The sequence below is a fragment of the Phalaenopsis equestris genome, unplaced genomic scaffold (genome assembly GCF_001263595.1).
Source record: "Phalaenopsis equestris unplaced genomic scaffold, ASM126359v1 Scaffold228818, whole genome shotgun sequence".
In the NCBI taxonomy this organism is placed as follows: domain Eukaryota; kingdom Viridiplantae; phylum Streptophyta; class Magnoliopsida; order Asparagales; family Orchidaceae; genus Phalaenopsis; species Phalaenopsis equestris.
This window is the reverse complement of record NW_018246792.1, coordinates 41,809-64,141: the sequence shown is the minus strand read 5'-3', so window position 1 is coordinate 64,141 and position 22,333 is coordinate 41,809. Positions and strand designations below refer to the sequence as shown.

Below are 22,333 nucleotides of genomic sequence, written 5' to 3'. Positions count from 1 at the left end.
TGAAAAATATAACGAGAAAAATCACATCAGAAAAGAACAACACAGCGGAACACACAGATTTACGTGGTTCGGCAAATTGCTTACATCTACGGAGTTGCAGAAGATTTTACTACTTGAAGAATTTACTCCAGTCGATCACCTTGACTTACAAGAGGAATCTCTCACTTCATTGTTCTTTGTTCTTCTCTCTCTACACCGAAGAAACTCTACACCGAGATACACCGAAGAAGACAAACTTACAATAGAAATAAACATAATTTCTCTTCTGCCATAAGCCGCCAAGAAGAAGCCTAAGGAGAAAAATCTTCTTTTTCCTTTTTCTTCTTTCTGCTGCAAGGAACTGCTCCTCCTTGCACTTCTCTTCCTTTGCCCCGAGGAAACCTTCCTCTATCCCGAGGAAACTGAAGAACTCAAAGTGTGACTACTAAACACGAGGAGAACCATCCGAAGCTTTTATCACGAATTAGAGGGAGCGAGAAATGTTTCACTTCACAAAAGAAGAAGGCGTGAGTAAATATTTGTGAAAAGATGTGACTCTCCAAAGCAAAATAACCGCCCAAGCATAGTGGACCGGGCTCCACCGTTTCTAACAATTCTCCCACTTGGAGATCAATACACAGACTGCAACATCTCTTTCATCAAACGGATATCCTCCACTGACGGTGTCGCCTTTATCTTCAACATGTAAACATGAATCCTCCACCTCTGCAACTCAAAACATTTGTCTTCACTCTAGAAGATCAACTGAAGTTGTGCACAACTTCAGTTTCTCAAGAGTAACACCCTCAGTCAACATATCAGCAGACTTCACATAGCTTTGCACCTCCAAGCTATTTCCTGGGTCTCTCTTGCCTCTTCTTACAACTCTCACTGCATGGGAAACATCCTGCCCCTGCTGAAAGCCTTTTTCAACAAGTTTAGCCTTGTACCTTTCACTGACATCACACTCAGTTTTCACCTGGTACACCCATTTATTGTGTAATGTCTTCTTCCCTGATGGAAGTTCTGCAAGCTCCCACTTGCTCGAACATTTATCTTGTAAGATTTTTTCATAGCTCTGTGGTTCTCCAGCATCTGTTTGTGGAACAATAGGAATGAGTGTCCTGGACCCACTTTTCTCTTCACTTCCATCACTGCTCTGCACTGTGGCCTCTAGTAAATTTCCTACCACATTCAAAGCCCTTGAATCCAATATCAAGTCTTCAACAGAACTATGAACTGTCAACAATAGTGCATCCTGTGATTCTTCAGATACCACATTTGCGCTATCATTTTCCATCTTCTTAGGATTCCTGTAGTTATTCTTTATGTGGTCAGCCTTGCCACAATTCCAATAGGTTGTCTGCTTACTAAACTTTGATTTTGATTTCTTTATGCTTGAGTTCCTATCATGTCATCTCCCTCTGAAATCAACATTCAGTGCCGGCCGAACTCGAACCTACTCGAACCTAAGACCTCGCCAGAATCTTTCCTGCAAACTTCCTCAGTCAAAATCAAATCACGAATATCATCGTATTTCAGTTTATATTTACCTGTAGAATTGCTAACTGCTATCATTATGACTTCTCAACTATCTGACAATGAAGCCAACAAGATCAGTGCACATATCAGTGCACATATTCAAGATCAGTGCACATATTTCATCATCAAAATCAATTTCCACAGACGATAATTGATTTGTGATAGTATTGTGTTGAGCAACAGAAACACCTTTAGAAACACCTTTCACCATCTTCAAATTGAATAACTTATTCATCAAGTGCACCTTATTATTCGCCGATGACTTTTTATCTTCCATGAGATATGCAGTCGTTCTTTCCTTGACGATGATGTGTGCAACGGACTTCGATAGAGTCAATTGAATAACCCCCATAACTTGTCGATCCAACAAATTTCATTCAGCCTCATCTATTCTTTCAGGTTTTTTCCCCAATAATAAAAGATAAAGTTTCTTTCCATAAAGATAATTCTCTATCTGCATTTTTCAATAATCAAAATCTGTGTCATCAAACCTCTCGATCACTGAAACCTCACTTCATTTGCAGTCATCATTCTTCCTCAAATCTGAAACCACGCTCTGATACCAGTTGTTGTTGTTGCGTCGAACTAGATATATTAGTTGATGTGGTATATATATAAATTAAACAGGAGAACGATCGACGAAGTGAAAAATAGAACGAGAAAAATCACACCAAAAAAGAACAACACGACAAAACACACAGATTTACGTGGTTCGGCAAATTGCCTACATCCACGGAGTTGATGAGGATTTTACTACATGAGAAATTTACATCAGTCGATCACCTTGACTTACAAGAGGAATCTCTCACTTTGTTGCTCTCTCTTTTATCTCTTCTGTTCTCCTCCCTCTACACCGAGATACATCGAAGAAGACAAACTTACAAGAGAAATAAACTCAATTTCTCTTCTGCTACAAGCCACCAAGAAGAAGCCTAGGGAGACCAATCTTTTCTTCTTCCTTCTATCGTAAGGAATTGCTCCTCCTTGCACTTCTCTTCCTCTGCCCCGAGGAAACCTTCTTCTATCCCGATGAAACCGAAGAAGAACTCAAAGCGTGATTATTAAACCCAAGGAGTGTCATCCGAAGCTTTTATCACGAACAGGAGCGAGCGAAGAGATGCTTCACTTCGCAAAAGAGGGGCGGGAGTGGTTATTTGTAAAGAAGCGTGACTCTCCAAAGCAAAGTAACCGCCCAAGCATAGTGGACGGGCTCCACCGTTTCTAACACTTACATGTAAAATGGAAACAAGGGTGAAGTAATAATTAAATGAACTTTACAAGTGGAATGAATTTGAAATTTTAGAGGTTGGCATAAAGATAAAGAGGATATTTAGGGCTATTTAATTTGCTGAAAAAAGTAATGTAATTTAAAAGAAAGTGTAATTGAAATGCAATGCATTTGAATACCATAAAGTTGTTTGGTTTAGTGTAAGTAAATGCAAGAGTTTAAATGATTTGAAGAAAAGTAAAATCAATGTAAAACATGCTTAATAATGGCAACGGCGGTGACTTTATTTTACTAGTTAGAAAGAGATCATAATTTTTTTATTTTTGGGTTGAGCTTTTCTATGTTCTAAAATGTTGAATCTATAGTCTGTTTATTTTTTTTTTATAAGCTTGCATGTTCTCTTTTTTTCCCCCCGAAAGTTAGAACTTAGATTTTGATGATGTCGAAATACAGATGATTATACATATGGTATGGTAAGATGAGTTTTTTGAATTTGAATAAGTTCACTAAAAAATTAAAGTGAGATCATACATGTAAAATGGAATTAAATGGATATTAAAATTGGAAGATTGTGAATTTCAACAGGCTGCTCAGAGTCTTCTCAACCGTGAGCTCGAGCCATGGGAAACCATTGCAGTAGGAGCTCTCTCTGGCGGGCTTTCAGCCGTGATTACAAATCCTTTTGATGTGATGAAGACGAGAATGATGACCGCTCCTCAGGGGCAGCCTGTGTCTATGCAGATTGTGGCCTTCTCCGTTCTCCAGCAGGAGGGACCACTAGGGTTTTTCAAGGGAGCTTTACCAAGATTCTTCTGGATTGCACCTCTGGGTGCCATGAACTTTGCAGGCTATGAGCTTGCAAAGAAGGCGATGATTAAGTCCGGAGAGGCCGATACAAGACTGCCTAGAGTATAGACAATCAAGCCTCTATGACATATATCTTGTAATTTATTAGGGGAATTGCATACATATCACCCCAAGTCTTTGGTATTTATATAAATAATACCTTGATCTTTTCATTTACTTATATAACACTTTGGTTTTCAAATCACATCAAAAGTATCACTAGCATTAACTTATGTAAAGTGAACTATACCTTTTTATGTATATATTTTGATGTGATTTAGTCATTAAGATGTTATATAAGTAAATGGTATGTATTTAAATCCCCTAATTTATTTTGGCTGCGAGGATCTGAGAAATTTTGAGCATAATCAGCTCCTCCAGTGTTTGGTATTCTTAGAATTTTAGTCTCTAGTTTTGGCCCAGTGATCTCTTAGGAAAAGAGGGAAAATTCGCCTGACTGTTATGTTTTCTTTGGTTTTTTTTCGTTTCGTAAATGTATAGTCTACTCCTGAGTCATGCAGGAGCTTTTGCTTTTTTGCTCATTTTTAAAGCTTTTTTCAAAGTAGATTGTCATGAATTTACACGATAATTTCTTGTGATGTTTTTTACTCCTACCATCTTTTAATTAAAAACCTGTTATTGGTTAGTCCAAATCGGTTTAATAGTGCAAATGAAATTATATATATATATATATATATATAATTGCAGACACATTTCTAATTTTCTGATAATATATACGTTGCAAATTGGGTTTAAAACTTGTATGTAATTTATGGACGTACTACATTCAGATTCTCGGTCTCTTTGATTATAATTGAGAAAAAGTTGTTCTGAAATCTAGTTAGTATAACATGAATTCATATAATTATTTATAGATTATATTCATACGAACGATTTTGAGACTAATTCTAATTTAATTATGGCTAAGACAGCAATATTTGGAATGGGATGCTGCGTGTTGAAGCTGCTGATGAAATAAATTGAGTTGAAGTGGTTGCTGAAAAAAACAGCTGAATTTATGGAGAGATTATTGCGTGCGGACACCGCATGCATCTCTGCATGCGGTATCCGATCTTGACCGTAGATCACCGTAGATCACGGTGATCTACGCTGATCTACGCTCAGGATTATTTCCATTTTTTTAAAAAAAAAGAAAAAAAATTTTGGGGGACCCATCGAAATACATCAGGACCGTAGATCAGGTGATCTACGGTCCGGATCGGTCACCGCACGCACGCTGCGTGAGTTGACCGATCCGTATGGAATAATTTTTCGAATTTATGGGGTCATAAAGCACCAGGTTTTTATCCTCGTCATTGGCTTCTTATAAAAAATAGTTCCGTTTACATTTCAATTAGTTTTTCGATGACCGCCAATAAAGTATTGGAGATTTAACAAGGTTTATAATTTAGTATGGTTATATTACTCGTTTAAATTGCCAACTCAATTATTCATATTCAATGGCCTCAATCATATCAATCATGTTTGTTTTTAGAAAACTCAGCATATTATTTATTATGTAACTAATATCATAAATACAAGAATTAGAAAGCATATTTTATTTAAAAAAAAAACACTAATATATTATCGGCGTATTTGATTTGACTATACAATTTAGATATTCCATAAATAAATACCAAGATACGATTTTTACATATATAACATAAGCATTGCTATGCATGCCAATTTTGAAATATTTAGGGCCCATTTTTATATTATATTATTTTCTTCCATTTTTTAATGTTTTTTATTGAATTTTTAAATGTTTTAAATTTTATTTTTAAAAACAAGTTCATTTATTTTTTAAAATACACTAAATAATTTTTTTTAAGTGATTTAAATATTTTTAAAAACAATCATAACCTAATTATATACATGCCAACATGTTTTATCTTAAAGTAAGACATAAATAAAATAAAATACAATAAAAATAGAAATTGAAAAACCAAAATGAAAGTGATCCCAAGCCGCTCCCTTGACATTATCTTGCTCAAACTCTTGCTCAAACAATCTTTAGCACAAAATCCACCAAATGATTATATTAAACTCTAAAAAACAATCACAAAAACCAACGCCAAAATAAAACAACATAACCTGATTCCAAGAACTAAACTCAGTGCGTTGCAATATAAATAACTGAGAAAAAACTCACACATAGCATAGTCTGATTTTCTGAAGCGTTCAAGATCTCTTTCCAGGCAATATTTACAGAAAGTTTAGAGACAAAAACAAAGCTTAGAAGGCTAAGAGTTCATACAAATAAGAAAAAAAGAAAGCTTTCACCTCACATTTGAATATCATCATCATCATCATCATCATCATATGCATCATCATCATCATAAAATTCATCATTATCATAATAATCATCTTCTGACGACTCTTCTGTGTTATCATCGTACCAAACGTAATGCTCATCCCACAGTGGGCAAGAACATGTCGCCTTCTTGTCTTTCCATTCTGCACCACAACTATAGCAAAACTCATACCCACACCTGCAAGTTGATACAACAAATTTCAAATCAGAGGCGATAAATTAAATGGAAATTTACAAACATGCCACATAATTCTTATGTATTTAAATATACACCCAAACTTCGATATTTAAATTTATAACACCTTGGTGCCATTACATTTCACTTCTAAAAGTGATTGCGGTGATGGAAATGTAAATACATGAGAATTTGTGGCTTGTATGTAAATGCCCCTTGATCTTGTTTCAATAGAAACTAAGGGAATGATATAGAACCGCTTTTCCCTCAAGATAGCACTAGAGGTTAGTATACACCTCCTTTTCCTCTCCCTCTCCTCACCAAGAGGCAACCTCTACTCCAAATCTTGCAAAATCAACAATTGCATTTACTAGTTTATCCGTGCATGCGTGCTTGTTGCTCGCTCCCACTTTTTGCTCACACATGCTTGCTTTATTGTCGGCCACTCGCTCACCTACAAACCAAGTCCGGTTGCCGTACTACGGCCTCATCATCCTCGATCATGCTCATCCAATCTTGCTAGCCTATTGCCTTAGGGCAAAATCACTTGTTGATTAACCCATCTATCGTTCACCATGATATAAATTCTCCAAATACATTTCAGATTGTCATGGACTCTTCATTTATGACTAAACATTTTTTTAACATTGGTGCCACAATTAAATTTCATGGTACAACTAGATGATGAAAATTTGTTGACAACAAAAGTATATTAAAGTCTAAAATAATGAAATATAAAACCATTTTTTTTTGTGCTAAATGCAGAAAAGTCACAAGTATACAATTATCTTTTAATTTTTAAAAGTACGTGTGAAAAAAATATCAATTTTGTTGTGATTTAATTTAATTTTTTTTTAAATTAAAAAATTACAAGCCTAAAGTGTTTCAATCTGCATCAAAACAAACATAATAATCAACAAATTTGAAAAATATAATCATTCAAAAAGTATGTAAATCGGTTTTTAAATAATTATGTCCTCCAATTTTTTTTGGTAAAATATAAACTATAGATTGAGAATTATTATTGAATGAAAAAAATCAAATCTAAAACAAAATAATATACTTATTTATGAAACTGCTTAATTATGACAACAAATTGATTTACTTCGATGCATTTCTTCTAGATCATAAAGATGATGAAAAAGTTTTCAAATGATAATCAGTTGATTATTTCATTCTTACATAATGCTCAATGATCTCGAAACTTTGTCGCAATTGGCATGCTTCAAGAGTTGGCCAAAAAAATGTAAATTTGCTCTCGCCTATCTTTTTGAAAGAATATCTCCAAGATATATACTTTTTAGTCTAAACTATTTTCTCTAAACAAAATAATTTCTGTCCAAGAACGTTGTAGTATCCAATAGGGTAAGTAAGAAAACTAAGCTAGTGGAGACCATTTATCACTAATCTGACAAGTTAGCAGAAACAAAATGAGAGATTTCTTGCTGCCACTTTTTATTTAGGCTTATTAACATGTTAGCACGCACAATCTTAATTACCGCAAATCTTACTATCCCTAACATTGCAACTACTCTTTCCGAGTTATTCAAGTAATTGAGCTTCGTTTTCCCTCTCCATCAAGTTCTGATTAGTTAGACCTTGCTACGGGGTATCTTATGATGGATATGATAATCAGCCTTTAAAGTATTATAGGTCAGGCATCCCTCCACTGCCCAGCATGTATCTAAAGCCTATGTGAGTGCTAGATTTCAATTTGGAACAACCAATTTCAGGTCTATTACTTGTACTTAGGAAGATTATTCTTTAGTTAAACATTCTCAAGCATTTATCAATATAACTATACGTTTCCTACATGAGTTTTGCACCTGTATCTCTGTGTGTCTGTCTATCTATCTATCCATCTTTCTATCTACCTATATATATAACAATATTGCAATGGTCAAAGAGCAGCATAATAAAGGCAGTCCATTGTCCCCTAATGCTTGTAATAAAAATTTGATGCAACACTAAAATGTCAAAATAAAGGAGGCGTTAAAAATATTAGAAGATATTAATTTGAATAAATGGATGGTCTCCTTTACAAATATTACATAAAAATAATCGAGTCATAACTATATAGCATTGCCTGAATGGTATAAGAAAACATATTTTTAGAAGCTTATTAAACTAATTTGTCGTGTAATTTTATGTAGAAAATAAAATGAGCCTAATTAAAAACTTGAAATGCTTTTATAATCACAATTGCAAGCAACTCTCAATGAAAATTTCTTGAGAGTGCCATGTCATTAACCCTTACCAACTTTTTGACCAAAATTGAAGGTTACATGTGCATTGAAGTTATAGATTATCTCTCTTTAATCTGTTTCAGCAGATTAATCAAAAGAGAATTTTTGTCCAGAGAGAAAGAAAGAAAGTCAAGTAGGAGGAGAGAGAAAATACAAGAATTGAAGATCTACCATAGGTTAGGAAGTTGTATGATGAGAAAATCAAAAGACATTTTTATAACATCTAAATTTATATAATTTATCTCTTCATATAATTATCTCTTTAAACTCCTATTGCTTTTATATATAGCCATAACAATCTAGCATAGAAAATGCTACTTTTGAAATACAGATCGAGATTTTTTTCTTATACTAAACTTGGTGGCAAATTTGCCATTTCTTCTTTGGTGATGTTAAGAGTGATATCCATACTTTAGTGAGAGTGAGGAGGTTTCATGTTACTTGCCTACCAGTTCGTTGCGTCATTTGCAATCTTCTTTCAAAATTCTTCAAAACTATAGCATTACTTCATAAATTGGTACAGCTTCAAGAAGTGATATGCTAGTCAAGTTCAAGTTGTGCAAAGATTGCAACAAGACTAATCTCTGGAAAAGTGCAGCATGTTCTAAATGTTTCATGACTTTCATTTGGTAAGTTTAGTAAGAAAATTTGTGTATATCTCTAATCATTATTATTATTAGTGCATTAGCCCAAATATTTCGTTCCCCTTTGCTTTTAATTATATAATAATAATGACAATTTACAAAGCTCCCAACTTAATAATTTACACGAAAAGCTGGTTATGCGGAGTCAAATGTTCCCAGTTTTTTTTTTTTTTTAGTAACGTGGAGGGCATCAGCCTCTCATCCATTAAAAAAATGATAAAAATACCGCACTTCCCTTTTTGTTTCTCAATGCTCTTCCTCTTGAGCCTTCCATAGCCCCTTCCCTCTGGGCCTCTCCCATGTCTCTTGCACCCCCTCTCCAATTCACTCCCACCACCACACAATAGTAAGTGTATTATATGGAAAGGATTTTCTAATGTTGAGAGATCCTTAGATGTCTCTTTTGAAGAAAAAGAAAGACTAATAGGCTATTTTTTGTCTTAAGAATAGATTAAAAATAAGTTTTCTTTTTTACATAACACCCTGACATATTTTTGGGTACCATTTTTTCCACAGGGATAATGTGGAAAATTTTATTGAAATCAAGTAGAAATTTACAAGCTAAACAAAAATATTTTCAAAAACAAAATAATTTGTATATAAAAATAACAAGCCAATAGTGCAAAAATCTGAAATTAGGCAAAAATCACATAATAGAGCCCAATAACAGACAAGATGTACTTGCGTAAGCTTTAGTGTCCGGCTAGCAAATGAAATCAAGAGCCCCTCATTACTTCCCGTGCACTATGAACACAAAATGGCAATGAAGTGATATGTGCAGATCCTTTATTTATAGGTAATAATTTTCCCCAAATGTGACCCACCTAGGTATAGATGAATAAAATAAAAAGAAAACAACAATTTAAAAACTCGTTCATGAGTTGCATCGACAAGCATTCAGCACTTGCACCAAAAAAATCATGCACATAACAAAAACACAGTGAAATGTAAATAGATGTAAAGTTCCGCTCACCTATTGCTAAAAGTAAAATAATCAGTAAAAGTACAAAAAATAAAGTCAAAGCATCTTAAAGAAGATGGTTTTTCATGACAATTTCAGCTCAATTTAATTTGCACAAAGAAGCATGCATTCCATGCATAAAAAATGTGTCAAGGCGCCAAAATGTAAACTCTTGCATGCATTCTAATGACAACACTATTGCTGGTGATAAAATGAAATTTTAAACTAAAATAGCTCCAAAGTGTTATGCATGCTTTTGAGTGAAGTCAAATTCAAATAATGTCACTTGGAAAAGAATGCAAAAATGTGCAAAGCCTGCTATCCAGCTCAAATTTCTCATTGCACTATAGTCATGCATGTTCAAGCAACTTGACAGATTGAATAATGCACTAATTTAAAATTTTTATAAATAAAAAAAGAAAAATTAAGAAAGTGAGAATAAAATAAAAAAAAATGAAAATTGAAAAGATAATAAATTAAAAATCTGTAAATAAATCTGAGCATTCCAGCGCCAAATCACACTCACTTTTGGATTTTAAATTCACTTTTCTTGTTAAGAAAATACGAATATCCTAATCTTTTTTGGAAGCACAATTGATGAAGAACCAAGAAAAGGTTAAACTAGAATCTTGTTCAAATTAGTGCCCATTAAACTAGTGCTAGAAAAACCCCAAGTTGGCTCAATTGACCTTCAATAAAACTTTAAAACAAAAGTCTGCACATATTTGAATGGAACAAACAAAAGATTAAATGAGCCGCCCAAAATAGATGAACGAAGGATGGCTTTTATGAACAGATGGGCATGCCTTGGTTTATTGCAAGAAAGATAGGAGACAACAATGGTAATATGCACCATTATCATCAGCTTTAGATGGGCCAACACCATCAACATGGCCTAATTTAATCATATAAATTAAAATACTCTATGAATTACAATATTGGCTAAACTCCTACCACGCCCAAAAAATGTTTATCAAAGATAGTTTCTCAAGATGAGGAAATCCCTGACATTCTTCACATGGTATGTACTTTCACCATATATGAACAAAGTGGCATTATACTGCACAAGGAGCCAAACCATTAAAATCATTGTGATCAGCAAAATGCCAAATTTATTTGATTATTAATTGGACGTGGTTATGAAAACAGCCTAAAATTATGGTCACCGATAATTGCCTTATAGTTTTTTCTTTTCGTAATTTAAGCCCAAAAAGGTGGACTTTTCTGCTAGTGCATATTCAATAAAAAAAATTGTAATAAATAAGCTCGAATTTGAAAAATGACATTATATAGGCCAAGGCTTTTTACATCAACTTCTCCCAAAATCCCCCAAAAAGTGAAGTCTTATGCATCAGGTGCACCTTTATTATTCTTCTCCACATTGCATTCTATCTTGCATCATCACTGTGCTTCATAGGTCGTGCAAACTTAGAAACTCATTTTGCTTAAATGGAATTAGTAAAGAAAGTTAGCATCTTCTATGTATAAAATTCTAATTAATTCATGATTAATAGTTCGAATTCCAAGGCATATAACCTAATGTAGGCTACAAGATGACCAAAAAAAAAATACTAAACAAAATTATTACATGCTAATCCTTCAATGGTAGAATATTACAACATCTTAGGAGGACCAAGGAGCTCCTACTCGCTACTGTAGATTTGGCAATGGATATTAGTCTAATACAGACGAGGAAACAATGTCATTGATTTATAAACATCAAATCTACTTCTGCATGGTCTTCAGCATCAAAATACTAATCGCTCATTTTGAGGCCTTTTAAACTAACAGTTAGCCCACAGCCATCATTTTAAACAATAACAAAGAACGAACGGCTGTAGAGAAGTAAACAATAATAATATTGACGTGAAAAACATACAAAAATTTCAGTGAAACCAGGACACATTATATAATATGAATAAAGAAATAAATTTAAGGAATAATAATATTATGTATAAATCATGTTTATCAATTTCATTATATTTTCTTAAATAACTTCCATCTCAACAAGATGGAAATACACATAGTTTAGTGTGTTCAACAACCACAATGATGTGTTGTGATATTAAAAAGATTGCTTTAAAAGTGTCACTAAAAGGTTGAGATAAAGCTAAGGGGCTTTTACACAATTCTTATACATCTACCTATCTAACATCTAAACTTTCATATTTAGATGCAGAGCACTCAAATCTCTAATATTATATAAAAAATATCACTGCTATGAACTTCTTAAAAGTGAAACACATCTTTTCATGAATAGGTTATGACACCAATATATTATAAATGTAAATATCAAATTTTCTGTGTTTGATATGTAAATAGATAGAGATTGTAAGGCATACATGCAAAATTTTCTAAAGTTAATTATGATGATGACGAGAAATATTCAGATAGATGAAGGCAATATCAATACCTGCAAGTTATATGATAGCATCCTTCAGATAGTTCAATCATATGTTTACACTTCACACATTGGCGCCACAATTTTTGCCTTGCGAGCGAATGTAACCTGAGATCATCAGGACGTTGGAGCGGATTTAATGTTTTATAGTCAGAACATGACATTCTTTCATGCCAAGGGACTCTACAATTGATACAGAAATATCCACTGCATTTAACACATTTTCTAAGTCCAGCATTGTCAGATATTTTCTGTTTAGCAGAGCCATACAGGGGGAAGATTGTTTCACTTTTTGACATCAGAGCTGAGCACCTTGGATAAGGACAATAAACTTTATCATTTGGAGGAATTGATGCCTCCTTAATTCGTTGGCTCATGATCATGAGGAGTCGTGGAGGTAAGAACTTCCTGGAACTTTCAACTTCCAGCCTAATATTGCAGTCCAACTGGGGGCAGTTAGGGAGCATTCCATGAAGTAACTTAACTTCCACATGCTGCCTCATACAGGAATAACAGAATTTATGTCCACATCCAACAATAGTAAAAATTTGAGAACAGTCTGTAATCTCTAGGCAGATGTTGCAGGTTTCGGTCAGATTGTTGTTTGTCTTCACCTGAATCAAATCGTTACCTTTTTTGACCTGAGAATCTATCACATCCCTGACCAGTTCAAAAACAAATTTGACATTCCTTCTTGGAAGCAGGAACATTTGACATCTATGAAGCTTTCTTCGCAGTAGTTGCACCTGATCAATTAAATTCACAATTTTCTGTTGCTTTGCTCTCCATTTCCCTATAACCTGTGCAGGAAACTGAAATGGTTAGTCATCTGATAAAAATAATGTACAATGCCAAGGCTTCCAAGAAGGAAATTTTAGAGCTAAGAGCCTAAAATAAATTTGCTTACAAGAAACTTCAGAATCAACTTGTCAGTGTTTGCCACATCTTTGAAAACAAATGGATCGTTGTGTGCCTTTTGGCCAAGCAGTTTTTAATGATAGGCATAATATAACCAAAATCAACAGCCATTACAGTAAAAAAAAAAATCTAGAAATATGTTTTTCCTGCCGTTCATAAGATATTGTATAAAAGTAAATATAACTTCACACGTATAATTCACAAAAAGCGTGATCTATTACTGAAGCAATGGGAGAGTTCTATGAAACAAACAGCAGGAAATTTACCATGGAATCAACAATTAATTTAATTTTACGTCTAGATTCCATGATGGAGGTGATTTTGTGCAAAAGTAATTATAAAAAGCCTAAAGGGACAGGAAAAAAAAATCTTCGTCACTTTTAATGATGACTGAGTACCACAAGAATTTATAAGATGGGCATGACAACCAAATGCATATATAAAATATGTTCATGTTCTTACAAATACGTTTGAGAAAATAGATGATACAATATAAGTTTAAATAACTTCTTTGCTTTAAATGCCATTTCACCATTTTTTTCTTCCCTATTTATCATGCTATTCCGTTTGTGGAAGGTTTCTTGGTGGTATTTGCCAAGTTACAGGTGTTAAGTGCGCATAACAGAGATAAAATATGAAGTCACGGAATTTAAAGGACTAGCATAATTTAAAGGACCGACATAGTTACGCCGAGCTATCTGTATAACTAACATAATTACGCAGCTATATGACATAACTATGTCGTCCTCAACTAAGCTGGCCACGGGCATGGCTACGCTGCGACTCGACCAGGTTTGTTTTGGCAATGTTTTTCATGAAAGTTTTGACAAGAGCTATATAAAGATAGCTTGGGCACAACCTAGGGCACTCTTAGACATTGTGGATGTTTCTTCTCTCCAGATTTTAATAGAGTCTTCGTCAACTCTAGGATTTCCTCCAATGATTTTTCTTGAGAATATTCATAGGGTTGTTTCATGAGAGTTTGCAGAAGTTGTCAGGAGAGATTGAATGCAATTGTATGAGAGAAGTCTACAGAAAGTTTGTATTTCAAATATTGATGTGTTAACCTTCTGGTCTTAATTTACTTCAAATCTGACCCAATAAAATGTTAAAATTATTTGTGATCTAGGACTTCTAAGCATCGTCTAGAAAAACAAGTATGTTAACACACAATAGCTTGGTGAAATATGCATATTGTCATCACGAAATTGCAACAAAAGGGATTTGAGAAATCTTCAGAAATGCTACAAGTTCAAGTTTCTCTTAACTGAATATGATTTTTGCCTCTTCGTATGACCTAGAGACAGGCTAGTGAGAATTGTGTCTCTGGTTGTTTACAATAGCATGGGTTTCATAAGAAACCTCGAGAAACCACTAGGCCGGTATCATTGGGGTACGATCCTTTAATGTTTTGAAAAACTCTATAGAACTTGGTCTAGTTTCCGCCATTTAGGATTTTAGAACTTTTAACAATTGTGCATTAAATAATTCAAACTAGATTCAGAGGTTCAGTAAACTAGAATTTCTCTTACTAGAATATTTTGACAACTTCCCTCGAGATATTGATACGCGGACTCAAAATTCATATATTACTTGATCGACACATATACTTGCGAGATTGACCGATTTATCTCGCAATAATTTCGGGCATTAATAAACAAACATTGAAACTAGATTTTATCATTATAATAGAACTTTACCATAGATGAATAACAAGTTCCCATTTTATTTATTGGCTATCATTGAGTGATATCCTATAAAGGGCATCTGCACTACCAATATCCCTTATCGAAAAGGAAGTAGCAAAATAAATGATCTTACATATTAATGTTTATGAATACAGATTAACATTATGCATTTCAACTTCTGTACTTTTTTCTTAAAATCCATTCCAATATTGAGTTATGAGAGGCTAAAAATATAAATAAATAAATAAATTTCAAGTCAAATCATGTTGCAAATAACATAATTTTCATTGAAGAGTGTCCCCACATAGTAAGTAAGAACTTAGAAAAAAAAAGTAAGAAAAAAATAGAACCAAAGGCATATAATTAATATTATTCTTCTTATTTTAGTAGGAAAATATTGAAGAGTCTTAATATTTCTGATGTTGAAAATCACCAATATGAGTTACATTACATCAACGCATATGTGGATGAAGACAACTTATTCAAGGCTGGTCTATCAATTCATGCGGGAATATCAGCCTAATAAAAATAAAAAGATGGACATCCAAGTGCCCAAAGAGTTTATCAAAATGGCCTTTATGAGATCACGAGGTTAAAGATAATGAAAATGGATGGTACCTTGGTAGCATTAACTGATGGCGAAGGTCACAAAGAAATGCCAAAAGCATGATCTATTAGAAAAACATTCAACTTGAAACATGTTACACATAACATATTTCTCAAAGGAGAGAGTTTTTGCGAACTAAGATGTTAAGAAAATAGATGGCATAAAAAGTGCGTAAGTGATATCACACTTCATTTAGTAGAAGAAAAATAATGAAGAGTCATAAATTATTAATGTTGAAAATCATCAATATGAGTTAAAATACATCAATGCGTCTGGATGAGAACAACTTATTCAAGAGAAGACTATCAATTGATGAGGTAAGTTTCCAAGCATTCCTATTAAAGAGATCTGATATAAATCAGAAGGTGAAGACCTAAGCCCCAAAATGAACATATCACCAAAATGAACTTTACAAGATAATGAGAAAAGTGAGATGTCCCATTCAAAGAAAATTAAGAAGGATGATGCCTTCGAAGTATTAACTGATTTTGAAGGTCACAAGGATTAATAATGTTAAACCAATGGTGAAGGGCACAACTCGAAGCATGTTACATCACAAGAATTAATAAAAGTTAAATTGATGGTGAAAAGGTCACAACATGAAGCATGTTACAGATAACATAATTCTCAAGGGTGAGAGTTATTATATGGTAAATAATAAGTTAAAGAAAGGGGTAACAAAAGAAGTTTAGGGACTTAGGGTGCGTTTGGGAGCGCTTTATAAATGCTTCTCGTTTTGAAAAGCTGTTAATACTCATTTGGGAGCTAACTTTTCGGTTGCTTTTACGATAATGATGTTTAAAAACGGAGAAGCGGCGAATGACAGCTTCGTCCTCAGCTTTGCGGATTTAATTGTGGTTTGGATTCGGAATTACCATCGTGTCCCTCTTCAATTATGAAATGGACTCATTTTATCCCTGGTATTACCCCTCCCCTCTTCTCTCTCCCTTCAGCTTCGCTGCGGGCAATTGTTGTTAGGGCACATTCGCGATCCTCTTCTTTTCTCTCTTGTATTCGCTGCCGCCTCTCTCTGTATCTTTAACCGTTACCTCCATTCTCATTTTCCTTTGTGGTGGTGGTTTGTTGTTTCTTGGTTTTCCTATATGACGGCGGTTTAGCGGTTCTTGTTTTACTTATGTGGTTTTGCAATTAGGGCTTCTTGGTCGTCCTCTGTAGTGGTTGTTTGTTGCTTCTCGTTTTTCATATGTGGTTGTGCATTGGGGTTTCTCTATTTTTCTCTGTGATTGTGGTTTGGTGCTGCTCATTTTACTTATGTGGTTGTGACATTGGGGCTTATCAGTTATCCTCTATTAACAGTGTGATGTGTGTTTTAAGACCAGACAGTATCTATGATTAACAGTGCGATGTGTGCTTTAAGACTAGCAGTATCTATGATTAACAGTGTAATGTGTGCTCTAGGACCGGACATTCTCTATGGCTAACAGTGTCATTTGTTGTAAGACTGTAGTATTTGTAGTTACCAATGTTGTGATCTTAAACCAAATCACACCCATAACCAACAACCATCAATGCAAAACCAAAAACAAAACCAACACCAACCATCGATGCAAAGCCACAATTAAAACCCAAGACAACCCACACCCACAACCAATATTGCAAAACTACACCCACACCCACAACCAATATTGCAAAACTACACCCACACCCACAACCAAAAGCCAACAAAAACCACCAAACCACACCCACACCCATCTTCGGGTGTTACTTCGACTAGTGATATTAAATTCATAATTTTTATGTTAATCCACAACAATCAAGCGTATCACTCATCATTGGGTGTTGCACAAAACTTATAAGAAACTTTACCAGCTAGATATATACATATGTGGTTGTGCCTTGGAGCTTCACAAGTTCACTCTTACAACCGAAATCACAACCACACCAACCACACAAAATAAGACCAAGAAGTCCCAAGGCACAACCCATGTGGTGAAACGAGAAATACCAAACCACCACCACAAAGGAAAGCGAAGAAGCCCCAAGACACAACCAATTAATGTGGTAAAACGAGAAGCATCAAACCACCATCACAGAGAAAAAACGAGAAGCACCAAACTACCACCACAGAGAAAAATCGAAAAACCCTAATGACATAACCACATAAGTAAAATGAGAAGCACCAAACCTTAGAACATAGGAAAATCGAAAAGCCCTAATGACACAAACACATAAATAAAACGAGAAGCACCAAACCACTACCATAAAGGACAATCGAGAAGCCCAAATGACACAACCACAAGAAAAATGAGAAGCACCAAACCAACAACACAGAGAAAAACCGAAAAGCCCCAAAGCACAAATAAAATGAGAAGCACCAAACCACCACCACAGAGGACAACCGAGAAGCCCCAATAATATAACCACATAAGTAAAACAAGAAGCACCAAACCACCAACATAGAAGACAATCAAAAAACTCCAACTGCACAACCACATAAATAAAACAAGAAGCACCAAACCACCACCATAGAAGAAAACCGAAAGAATCCAAAGCACAAACACATAAGAAAGCGAGAAGGCCCAAGGCACAACTACATAGGAAAACCGAAAAGGCCCAAGGCACAACCACATAAGCAAAATGAGAAGCGTCAAACCATCATCACAGAGAACAACAGAAAAGCCCCAATGACACAATCAAATAAGTTATATGAGAAGCACCAAATCACCACCATAGAGAAAAACCGCGAAGCCAAAGGCAAAACTACATAGGTAAAATGAGAAGCAACAAACCACCACAGAGGAAAACATGAAAAGAGACGAGGGTTAGAGACATATAGAATGAGACAACAGTGAATGCAAAGGAGATGAGAAAAGGACCGCGAATCTGCCCTAACACCACTTGCCTGTAGCAAAGCAGAAGGAGGGAGAGGAAGGAAGGGTAATATCGGGGATAAAATGAGTCAATTGTTGTTAATGAGATTGCAATTAGAACAACAAAATGGAGCACAGTGCTGTCGTTCGTGGATTCACGGTTTCTAAAACGGGATTATCATAAAAGCAGGTGAAACGATGGCTCCCAAACAGTTGTTAATGGATTTTCAAAATGAAAAGCATTTATAAAGTACTCCAAAAGACACCCATAATACATGTGAAATTGAAAATAACCAATCAATCTTATCGAGAGATCAAGCAATACTAAGGTGTAGTAGATTATAGCATTTTGGATCTATTACACAAATGCATAGAGATAGAATCTATAAATAAAGCTTAAAGTTAAAAAAGAAGCACCTCAACGATGCCATTCAAATGTGGTTAGATGGCAAAGAGTGTAAAACCAAACTTCAACTACCTTTACATATATATAAGAATTACGAAAATAAATATAGAGAATCAGTTATATTAGATAGATACTTAAAGTAAGAATTATCAAGGATAAGGTATTGGTATATCGTGTACAACAAAAAAATTCTAAGAATTAGTGATATGCACATATCTTAGCCCTAGAATTTTGAGCAAAAACAAAAGAAAATGGTGAAAGTTTTTACATGGAAAATCTCTAAGAAACAATCACATGGGACTAGTCTATATGATAAATTCAACTATATGAATTGAGTACAAAAGGTTGGTGTCCCTCCAAGAACATAGAGAGATAGTAGCATAATACTGCCTCCAAGAAACATCTCCTTCATCGAGCAATGTTAGTGTGCTCCATGAACATTGGTTGCCAAAATGATGACGACAACAATGGTAGCAATGTTAGTGTGCTCCATATGCAATAGAGGCAATTGATAGCATAATTAACATCCCCTTAGGTGATGAAAACATGAAAAATAAAATTTGAGGTGGTGTCAGTTCAAGAAACATCTCCAAATATGAGATCAATCATTGTCAACAACAAAACAATGGCAAGAAGAAACACTAGATGTAGCAAGCATGTAACGTTAGTCACTTCATCGAGCAATCTAGGCATGAACAATCATGCTTCTGGATGCATCAATTAACAACCAAAGAAAATAAATCAAGAGGAAATGTTGACACCAGATGGGCCGGAAAGTATGTACACAGCTCCTTTGAGACACATCAACACGAACAATGATGTAACAGAAATAAAGTATTAACATCAGGTGAAATACATGTATGAATGGAAATCTCTAGAACAGTGTAAGCGCAAACATCTCTGGATGCTACAAACAACAACTGCATGATAGACTGACAATGTGCATCAACATCAAATATGGCAGGTGAGTGTTGGCAAAGGTTCGTTAATAGCGAAATATCCAAATGGCAACAATAGATAATAAAACATTATCATCAAAGGGTAACATTATATACATCATCAGTGAGCAACAGCTCATTGCATTCAACAAATGAAATAATATACATTACCAACAAGTGTGCCATGCATGCCACTGGTAAGTAACAATATGTAGGCATCAATAAGTGGTGTGGGTGGCTAAACCCGTCCCAACTCATGGAATGATTCAAATCATAAATGTGATGGAATCTTGTGTGACTAAGTCCACTAATTTAAAAGAGCATAAAATACATGAAATAATTGAAACAAGACCTAATTGGGTAAGAAGGGTCAAAAACATAGCACGCTAAGCTAAGAGTATCAAGATAGCTTGGTCTCCTCCCAAGTTGATAATACAAAATAGACTTGATTCCAACAAAATGTCATGTAGGATAGAAGGGTTGGTTCCACATCCCAGAAACCTCCCTGATTAGCTCAACAAAATGTCATCCAAACACAAATGAAGAATAAAAATCATAACGATGAAAGCCAGGCACAATAGGTTGAAACGGGACACTTGGAACACTCTCAAGTTGATCAGAACCTTCAAAAATATCCAAAGGATATGCATCCAACATGCATGGGAGAATATCATAAATGAAGAGAGAAACATCCCAAACAATGAGCTACATGAGATCCGAGGAAAGAGCAAGAGATCAAATGAAGAAACAAATCATTTAGTAACAAAGATAAAATCCTCTAGTCAATATAATCACTACAAAGGCGAATTCTATCTCCCATGATACTTATAAAAACATAAATGATAGGGTTTTCAAGCGAAACACCCAAGAAGAGAGTCCTTGTTAACCACCATGTATGATCAATAAGTCAACCCGATTGAACACAATGACAATGAAGGCAAATGCACATGGGTTAATGAAGAATTAGCTAGACGCATGCCCAAAATGCCAAGTGATAAGTTGACGATATGGAATGAAAGGAGTATAGGGTGGGAATGATTAGATGAAGAGCAAGAGGTTAAATTCACATTTTATAAGGTGCAAAAGCAAATGAATGTAGAGCTTAGAAAATTAGATGAATACCTTAAGTGCTCTGGCTAATTTTAACTTAAGGTAATTCACAAAGAGAATTTCAAATTTTTTCCATCCATGCTCAATTTTGTAAGAAATTAATGACAATGAAGCTGCCTTAGAAGAAATGAAATCAGCGTAATGAAAATCTCATCAACACTCTTTTGTAATTTATTTTCTAACATCACATGCCTTTTAATCATGTTCTAGAATCAATGTTCAGTGGCAAAGAGCTTGAAGCATTGATTAAAAGCCACCATTTTGAACCGGAGGTAGCAAGTTTGAGCCAAGAAAATGTAATGAGTAAGACTACATGCATCAAACCCTCTCAGATCTTGCATGTACAGAAGCTTTATAAATTAAATATGCCCTCTATGCCTTGGTGTATATGAAACAAAAAATTCAGTTTTAGATTAATGCTATCTCCAACTTGCATATTCAAAAATTACAACAGCTTCATCCTCCCTACAAATATTTGAAGTTGGCTTTCTGAATCAATATTTACTACTTGTCCATATCGAGTCCTTTATTTCTATTTTTTTTTTTTTTTGGAGTGTAGCTTGAGGTGTTAAATCTATTCTTCACAAGTCAGTTTAACTAAGTTCTATCAATATTGTATTAAAGCTACTCCTTTATCCTAATCCTCCAGTCTAATTGGTACATTTAATCTCCTTCATTACACAACTACAAACCATTAGTCAATTTTAAACTACATTCTCTTTAACAGATGCCCCTCAAGCCATTCCTTTAATACAATCATTTCTCAATATATAATTTTAATTTAGTTACACATCCATCTTATATTCTGATTTATGTTGCACTAAAGTTAATTATCAACAACTTTTTTTTTAAACTTCCAAACACTCAAATTCATGTTATATAATTGGCCCAATTGCAGCATTTTAAAATTTACCTTAAAATCTTTATGATATCAATATTCTTGATAGCTACTCCACTTTAACTACATAGTATTAACTCAAAATATTATATTATCATTCTTATGCTATAAAGATCTAAGCAGTTCATACATGTCACAAAAAATTATCATTGTATGTTCAAATAATATTAATTAAAAATTGCTAATATCACACAAAATAAAAAGGAATACCAATACTAAGTGTATGTTCCATTATTCTTCATAACTTCATTTTATGATTAATAAATTTGATTACACTATTATTTGCACAATCTTGAATATCTCTTTTGTTCTTAATTATTTATACTAAAATGTATTTTTCTCCCATCATTAGACATTATAAAGCATGAAGCTTAAGGGTCCAAAGATGAGATGCAAAATGAAACACAGAATCACAATGTGTAGTTTACTAACTCAAAAATTCAACAAAGTTTATAGTACTTAGTAGCAAAAATAACAAACATGCTTATTTTCATTAAAAATAATCATGTTATATTTACCAAAATCAAAGTCTCAAAAGAAGAGCAAATATTTCAATAAAGATTAAGACAACCCCATATATATATATATATATATATATATA

General features: G+C 34.2%; 2 protein-coding genes across 2 annotated transcripts in view; one reads left to right on the top strand and one right to left on the bottom strand.

The window, feature by feature from the left end:
* LOC110037997 (mitochondrial substrate carrier family protein C) overlaps positions 1-4,206 on the top strand; it is a 35,784-nt gene extending 31,578 nt beyond the window's left edge. Inside the window, exon 7 of the mRNA XM_020742753.1 lies at positions 3,335-4,206. Coding sequence (XP_020598412.1) covers positions 3,335-3,664 — 330 coding nt within the window. The 3' untranslated portion in view covers positions 3,665-4,206. The remainder of the gene's footprint in view (positions 1-3,334) is intronic.
* A 1,469-nt stretch (positions 4,207-5,675) lies between these two features.
* The window catches only part of LOC110037998, a 24,540-nt gene continuing 7,882 nt past the window's right edge, over positions 5,676-22,333 (bottom strand). Inside the window, exons 2-3 of the mRNA XM_020742754.1 lie at positions 12,349-13,136; positions 5,676-6,087 (exon numbers count right to left, since the gene is read on the bottom strand). Coding sequence (XP_020598413.1) covers positions 5,880-6,087; positions 12,349-13,136 — 996 coding nt within the window. The 3' untranslated portion in view covers positions 5,676-5,879. The remainder of the gene's footprint in view (positions 6,088-12,348; positions 13,137-22,333) is intronic.